The 8,639-nt window shown below is 47.4% G+C and overlaps 1 protein-coding gene across 1 annotated transcript; it reads right to left on the reverse strand.

Annotated features, from left to right (window-relative positions):
• Positions 1-5,370, reverse strand: LOC124675285 (7-dehydrocholesterol reductase-like). Its single transcript, XM_047211354.1, has 13 exons — positions 5,231-5,370; positions 4,925-5,150; positions 4,673-4,728; positions 2,452-2,554; positions 2,290-2,355; positions 2,072-2,185; positions 1,766-1,892; positions 1,000-1,100; positions 781-906; positions 631-695; positions 431-512; positions 271-353; positions 1-115 (listed from the first exon to the last, which is right to left on the reverse strand). Exons 1-13 carry the CDS (start codon positions 5,368-5,370, stop codon positions 49-51), a joined length of 1,356 nt encoding a protein of 451 aa, XP_047067310.1. The 3' UTR covers positions 1-48.
• Positions 5,371-8,639: the final 3,269 nt, after the last annotated feature.

An 8,639-nucleotide genomic window follows, 5' to 3' on the forward strand; every position in this document is an offset into this window, starting at 1 on the left:
TCATCAGCTGAGTTTCTTCGGTAGTTGTAGTCAATGTAGCCCAAACGTTCAGTAAATACCAGGAATAACCCTGTATGGTACTTTATTGCAGTAGGTCTTCCAATACTTGCCATACCTGACAAAAGAAATTTAATCAGGCACAAAAGCACGGAACTGAATATTGCTTAAACCCGAACTAACCAAATAAGTACAAACAACAATTTATCGGTGTTAAAGATAAGTTTATCTGTTAATGTTAGCTAAACAGATAACTGAAAGGTTGTTACATACTTTGATGAGCATCTATCGTCATCCCTCTTTGCTCGGTCGAGCAATAATATGGTCAGAAATATCACATAGAAATATGGGAGAAACTGCAAGTGAGCAAAGAAAAACAATTAATACAATCCCAGCTAAATTTGTCATATGATACAATATACGGCATGCTTACGTGATCGAAAAGAGCTGGGACGGTCCAGAAAAATGCTGATAGTATTTCTGGGACATAGTGAAAGTGACGAGTCAAGCCCCACCTGTCCAAATAGAAAACCAAGGCTCATGCTCAAATGGCTATCACCTCTGCATATACATGGTCACAAATTTCATTTTTCATGAACAATGTAAAGAAAGAAAACTGAATCTTAGACTCACCATCCAGAAGTCAAGAGAAGACTGGTTTTTGTTTCTCCATTTGTGGTCTGGTAGGAAGCGACAATCTGAAGTTCCACCAAAATAAAGCCGTAAGCAAATCTACAAGCATGAAAATACATTTTGGCTATTTTAGAAGCTTAAGACTAAGACCTTTGTCGGAGCTTTGCCCCAGACTAAGCATTTTCCATTGGTCCGGCGAAATTCTTGGCGTTGACGATCACAATCATAGTTTATATAGATACACAGTATTCCAGCAAGAAGAATTGACAGTGCCAGCTGCAATAAGATTAACAAATATTCCTTTCAAGTCTTCGAACTAAAACTGTGGATACGAACCAAAGTATCAAAGATATTGTCTGAAAAAATAACCTGGGGACCCAAATTCACAGGATGATTGACAAGGTACATTCCAGGAGAGGTATATATCGATGGAACCCATACCAAGCATCCCCAGCAAATGTAGAAACCGGCTGTAGAAAATCATGTCAGACAAAAATGATGATCTGGACCCAAAAAAAGGGAACACACCATTACAAGCTAAAAATTGAGTAACTTTATTATAATAATATATTAATTCAATCCTGATATGACGCAGTATACTTTAATAGGGGTTCTTTTGTATCTACCAGTAATATCCAAGAACTAATATTAGACACTGATGGCCTTTTGCAGCCGTACGAAGTTTGAGTGTTTTGTTAGATTCATTCTCCTATTGAAATAAGTCAATGAATATTCAAATTAAGCTAGAACTTTTCTTGCGAGAAATTTGTCATGTATGGATATCTCCAACGGGTTGAGCTAAGTGGTTTAATTCATTTCTGCACTTGGATGTTTGGATTTTGATAGTAATATTAGCCTCACAGAACATGTTATTTCCAGAAGTTTTATGGCAGTGCCATGGTACAACCTAAAATATCCTATTCACATTGTGAACATATATTCGTTATTTCTTCTATCACTTTTTTAATCTGACGTTAAAAATTTCAATGATGGAGAACACTATGTACTATAGCATCAAATATTTTCGGAATTTTCATGTTGAATTGGTGTCCAGATGGAAAGATGGTACCACAACTGGAGCAGAAAAATGGTGATTGCATTTGATATGTTGCCATTAAAAAAAAAAAATTCCTACCTCTATCATGAGCAATGTCCATAGTGCACCAATATCCAGACTCCCACCAATAAAACTTAGTGATATAGATCAACATCAGTGCAGTATTGACAAGCATGGAGTCTGCAACTCGGCCATTCATTTCATACTGCATCTCAAAGTTGACAGAAATCAGCTGAGTTTAATAGAGAACTGCATCATACATTATTAAAAGAGGCCTTCTATCTTTACATTGGTTAGCATGAATATAACACATGAATGAATATAAGCACAAAGATAAACAAAACCGGATAGCGAACAATTAAAAGCGTGCTGTTTGGTTCTGACCTGCTTGATGCAGTAGGTTACAGCAAGAACAGCCCAGGACATCATCCCAAAACGGCAGTTTGTGAAGACTTTGATGTCAAAATGCTTGCCAATCCGAGGATACAGTTCCATTCCCTGGAAATGTGCATTTTAGATACAAGAATCAGCAAGTCCACAGGACATAGCTCATAACTCTAGGCAATGTAAAAAATATATCACATGGATATAATAAGACTTACCCAGTAGAAATCGATGATCGCGTTCCCTGAGGATCCAGAATCAGATGAGGATGGTGCTACATGGCCCTAAAAGGTGAAATAAATAAATTATCTACCAATAAAGAAAGCATAGTACTCGTACATAAGTATCTGCGCAAACAAAGATCTATTAAATAAGCGCACCTTTATGTACAGCAAAATACAGAACACAAAGCTTCCAAAGACGAGAGTCGAGAAGATCTCGCCCAAATGGTCATATACTATCGCAGGGTTAAAAATCCCAAACCTGACATGAATTTTTTTTGTTAGTGAATGGACATATAAGTTACCCTGCAAGTAGCACTTTTTGTGTTTCCTTATCATATCATTTAGATTCATAGCACTGCAAGAAGTAAACAGATGACCATGCAAGTAGGGGCAAGTCACTGGACTGTTCAGGGATGAAGCCACCACAATGATTAATAATGTTCTAGTTTGAGGTTAATCGGTAGTTCCAGCCAAGACGATAGAGCGCTGCTATACATACGATAAATCCCATCCGATTACCGTACGATACTACTACTTGGCGGCCTCACTTAAGCAACTCTTCTCTGGCTCTGTCAAGTGCCTAACTGAATGCCGAAAAAAAACCAGAGCAGCAGAGATGCAACTGTAAGCATAGAGGCCGCTCCTCCAGCTGCGCGACGTAAACGGACGATGAGCGCCGTTTTCGTCCACCAAATTGAAAAATACGTCTGGTACCACCTCCAGCGGGGCGATACAAAGTGACCGGGCCGTCCGCGACAACGCAACCTGGCCCAAATATACGCTTCGGATGCGTCTCGGCGGACGCTGCGCGGACGCGCAAAGTGTCCGATCGCGTCTGACGGACGTTTCGTCGGACCCGCCTGGCAGCGACCCTCGTTGATGCGTCTTCTCAAGCGCGCCAGCGACTGACGTCGCTGCGTCGCTTCGGTAGTCTACGCCACGTTAATGGCGATGCCTTGGCTGCCGAGCGGCCGTCGCCTACCTCTGCCAACCACGTTAATGGTGACGTCACGCGTCACGCGGCCATCGCCTGCCTCTGGCCTATATAAAGACGGCGCACGTTCTTCTTCCTCATCCACTCCTCCAAACAATCCCTAGCCGCCACAAGCTCCACCGTAGCGCCGCTTAGCTCTTCCTGCGACGCAGCCAGGCCCGCGAGGAAGTCCATGGTGGGTCCTGGTGGCCAGCGAGGCGGTCGAGGCCGCGGCCCTGGGCGCCCCCGGGGCCGGGGCAGGGGCCGCCGTGGTGGAGCAGCTACGGCCCCACGCTTGTTGTCGCCTGCGCCATCCTCGTCTTCGCAGGACGACCGTTGCTTCGAGTTCCTGCTCCGCTTCGATGATGACCCACTAGGCATCAAGCAGCTCCCGGACAAGTTCGCCGAGTTCGTCAATGGCGTCGAGCCGGCGCAGTTGCAGCTACGGGAGGCCAGCTCAAACAACTTTTGCCGGTGGACCATGGAGTCTTGTTCGACGGGTTGGGCAAGATGTATCTGCACACGGGGTGGGACAAATTCGCCCGCGACCTCGTGCTCGAGCCCGGCTGTCAGCTCACCTTCCTCTACGAGGGGGACGACAAGATGATCGTCAAGGTGTTCGACGACACATCATGTCGCAGGCACTACCACACCGGTGAATCCGGCTCAGACACCGATAGTTAGAACTTGGAGTGTTCTTTCTTTGCAGCGAATATGGCTACGGGCCAGACGAAGCCAGTAGTGAAGGTTTCTGGTTGTTTTCCTCGGAAGAACCAACAAGGACACCGTCCCAAGCTGGATTTTCCAGTTTGGGTGATTAGGTGTGCCCTCGAATGTTCTTTCTTGGCAGCGAACAAACGGAAATCAACACAACTGGTTTCTTTTTTTAAAATGTTTTTATTTGTGTTAACCATGGTTCAATCTATGTATTAGTTTGCGTAAATCATGTTCCAAACTATGTATTAGTTTGTGTAAAATAATATTCTAATATGTAATATTTGGAACTATGTTTAAATGGAGAAAAGAAAAAAACAAGTAAAAAAAATGTCGCCCCGCTGGAGCCACTCCAGACGGACGCGTGGACAAAAACGATCATTTTATTGTCCGCGGCGCGACGCAAACAGAACGCGCGCGGACAATAAAATAGGTCGCGCCGCTGGAGATGCCCTAACCGTCGACAAACGCCTGCAGGCTGTAGCAGCCTGCCCATAGTCCGTAGAGGGGAGCAAAGCGTGGAGCTCGTCCTTACTCCTTACAGGTCGCGCTCGTGAAGGCGCACGCCGTAGCCGTGGAGGATGGACTTGTGGCCTAGCAGTCCTCACGAAGGAAGCGCGTCGTACGTTCATCGGACGGAAAAGATCGTGTGTGAAGCAATTCCGAAGACGATAAGGTAGTCGATCTTACCACCAAAGGCTTAGGTAAGTGGCGAGTGTCACTGCATATGCTTGTAAACCATTTGCCTGGCAGGAAGAAGAGAGTACTATTAATAATTTAATACAAGTACAGGTCAGTGATGCTGACGTAGCAGGTAGTAATTAAATGAAGGTACGATCTTACAGCATTTAATTTGTAGAGGCTATTGCAGGAACCAAACTAGTGAGCTAGGTACGATCGATTAGCTAGGAAATCAAGACCAAAGATGTGCCGGCAGCTAACCTTGTAGACGGGCACATTCCCGGAGGGTGAGACAGGGCCCTCGAAGCGCTTCCCGGGGAGAAGCAGCTGCAGGGCGGCCTCGAAGAGGGCGAAGCCGAGGATGATCTTCCCGGCGGCGACGGTGGGCATGGGCCAGATGGACCTGAGCCCCTCCAGCAGGCCGTGGTCGCGGAGGTGCTGGTACGTCCCCACCACCGATCCGTCCGCGTGCACCATCGTGTACCACCTGCGAGAGCGAAACCGGCGAGGGCTAAGATGCGAGATCGGGCTCGATCTGGGATGAGGAGGAGGATGAGGCGCGCTCACAGGAGGATGACGAAGGGCGGGCAGAGGGAGAGCAGCGAGAGCATGGAGGCGTAGGTGAGCACCGCGGAGTGCACCGTCTTGGACGGCGCCGGCCGCGGCGGCGGCGGCGCGGCGGACGAGGGCTTGGCCGGCTTCCCCATGGCGTCAGCCGCCTGGCTTGCCCTCCGGATCTCGCGCTCGCGCGGGTGGAGACTGGGGAGGCGACTTGGCTTGACTGGGGTGTGGCAGACTGAGGCGTGGTTGCCGATGGGGCGTTCCTTCCTTTATAAAAGCGGGGCCTCCGTTGGGTCACTGCATGTGGGGCTTCCCGTTTTTGTTGCTTCCCCTGGCAGCTGCTGTGGACTGTGATTTTTGTTGCTTCATGACCATGTGGATTTGGGATCTGTGATGTGGTGCACTGGTGCTGCACTTGGACAGAGGGAATATTTGGAACACGGCTTTCTATCTAGTGGACCAATTTGATTATTTTTGAAACTTCAGCACAAATTAAACCGGGTTTGAATTTTTTTCAAGGTTTAAAATAGCACGTTATTTCTTCGTACAAGCGTCAGAATCGGCCGCGGGAGCGTCCTCCCCTTCCCATCCCAAGGGCGTACCCATGGTGTTCGCCACAATGCCAACAAGGTACTTTTTGCCCTTTTCCTTCTTGTGAATGAGGTAGGAGGATATATGCCGATATGTTGCTCACTTTATTTCATTTGAAATTCGTAGCTCCGTGATGAAGTGAAAAAGGAGATGCCTTAAATGGTCAGAGGATGAGGATAATGCGTTGTACTTCCCATGTAATGATCAAGTCCTTCTTGATAATGCATTCTACTCTGGTAGTTAAGCAACCACACAATTTATTTTTGTAACAGATCCATGAACGCTTTAACAAGTACAATACGAGTGCCTAGAAGCCAGATCACTAGCGCCACTCTTAAATATGTGGCACATTCTTGTTATGTGTTCCAATGCTAGCTCGATTTGATCTTCTGCAAACTATAACACAATTTATTTTTGTAACAAATCCATGAATGCTTTAACAAGTCCAATACGAGTGCAAAAGCTAGATCATTATGTTATTCGTCGGTATGCACTATGAATATTGTGGATTTGTATTTCGAATATTGCGGAATTATGTCTTGAATTGCAACAATAGCAGCCTTTTTTCCTTCTTAATTTTTAGGGAGGTACATAATTTTGGAGGATCGGCCAGGAACCATTTTTAGATAAAGGGGATATATTAATATAGTGACGATACCAATTACACCTAGCCTATGCAACAACGCATTACAGAGAACAAAGTCCGGCTATAGTGACATACTTCTTGTAACCGTGGACCAAACACCACCAAGATAGTACCAGAAATCTATCATCTTCAAAAGCGATGTCTTCAAGAAGGGAACAGTTGAAAGGATCGTATGCCGCACTTAGAGGGAGGTGATTAGGTGCTAACCAATTTTTAGTTCTTTTTCAATTTAGGCTTGACACAAAGGTAAATTCTCTAAATATGCAACTATGTGAATTTACCTATATGACAAGATATACAATTAAGCAAGATATATCTAGACAAGATATAATAGAGCTATTAAGGATAGAGATAACTGAGAGTGGAGCACGCAGAGACATAGAGATGATACCCGTAGTTCGTTCCTTTTGAGGGGAAGTACGTCAACGTTTGGGCGGGCAGAGGGAGAGCAGTGAGAGCATGGAGGCGTAGGTGAGCACCGCGGAGTGCACCGTCTTGGACGGCATCGGCCGCGGCGCGGCGGGCGAGGGCTTGGCCGGCTCCCCCATGGCATCAGGCGCCTGATCTCGTGCCCGTGCGGATGGAGACTGCGGAGGCGACTTGGCTTGACTGGTGTGGCGGAGTGAGGCGCTCCTTCCTTTAAAACCGGGAGCTCCGTTGCGTCACTACATGTGGGGCTTCCCTTTTTTGTTGCTTCCCCTGGCAGCTAGCTGATGTGGACTGTGATTTTGTTGCTTCATGACATGTGGATTTGGGATCTGAGATGTGGTGCACTGGTGTTGCACTTGGACAAATGGACAGAGGGACAGGGCTTTCTATCTAGTCTAGAGCCAAAGTGGACCAATTTGATTCTTTTCTCAAACTTCAGCACAAATTAAACCGGGTCCGAATTCCTTTTCAAGGTTTGAAATACCATGGTATTTCATTGTATAAGCGTCGGCAGCGTCCTCCCCTTCCCATCCCAAGGGCGTACCCGTGGTGTTCGGCACAATGCCAACAAGGTACCTTTGCCCTTCTCCTTCTTGTGAATGAGGTAGGAGGATATATGTTGATGTGATGAAAATCCATCAACACGGGGAGCCAACCCTGACCCCGGACGGCGGCATCTCCAATTCCTCCCTCTGCCGCCGTCGAAGGTGTGGCCGGGCAAGGCCCGTGCGACACGGCGGCGTGGTCCCGGCCAGGCGTGGTCTTGGGGTTGGAGGGTGGCGCTCATTCTTCTCTGATGGCGGCGGTGGTCAGTGGCGGCAGTGGTTGATCTGCTACAGCGGCGGCGGGTGGGCAACGGCGAAGCGGTGTTGGGCCTGATCTGGTCCCGTTGGGACCCGGAGGGCCACGGTGGCGCGCCGGTGTGCCCGTCGACCGATGTGGGTGGAGATTGTTGCGCTTCCCTTTCCACATGGGACGGTCAGCGACGTTGGGACCCGACCTGAATAAAGGCGGCGGTCCTAGGGTTTTCTCTTGTGTGAAGATGAAGATCTCCCAAGGCATGTCCTTCTCGATCTGGCCGGAGTGTTGAGTTCCGGAAGGTTCCGCCGGTGAATGTAACAGTGCATTTCTTGCCTGGAGTTTGTTGGATAGGGTGGTATTCGGTTGAGCGCACCAATGTTTTTATTCCAGGCGTTTGGTTCTGGAGGGAGCCGCGCGAAGCTCTGTTCTTTCTTGCCATCAGGTGACTTTCTGATCCATGGTGAAGTCAGAGGCGGAGAATATCATGAAGACCGGATTGGATGACTAGCAATGGAGGTTTAAGTCTCTGCGTTGTTGAGGGACTGGCTTGGTGTTTCGGGCTTCGCAGCAACATTATGAATGTGGGGGTGGCAATACAGGTGAAGTTCAGGGTCTGGCGTCTCAGTCTCAGGGTGAAAATCCAAGGTGTGGCCTTACTTGATTGTGTCTAGCAATGACCTTGTTGAAGACATTGTTTTAAGAGCGAGGACTATCTTCAGAGTGAAACCTAAGATCTTTTGATCGGGCGGCGATGACGCTTGCACACTTTTCTCTTTTTTGGAGGCGTCGCTTTTGGAGAGCCTAAAGTTCAGGTGTTGTCCTGGTGGTGGATGTATTATTGCTGCTAGGACTGAAATACCGTAGCCGGGCTTTTTTCTTAGTTTTTTTTCTTTTTTTGCCGTGCGCATCGTACTACCATTAGGGTGTTGCATTGTTGCAGAGGCTATG

This window comes from Lolium rigidum, chromosome 1 (assembly GCF_022539505.1).
Source record: "Lolium rigidum isolate FL_2022 chromosome 1, APGP_CSIRO_Lrig_0.1, whole genome shotgun sequence".
NCBI classification, from domain to species: Eukaryota; Viridiplantae; Streptophyta; class Magnoliopsida; order Poales; family Poaceae; genus Lolium; species Lolium rigidum.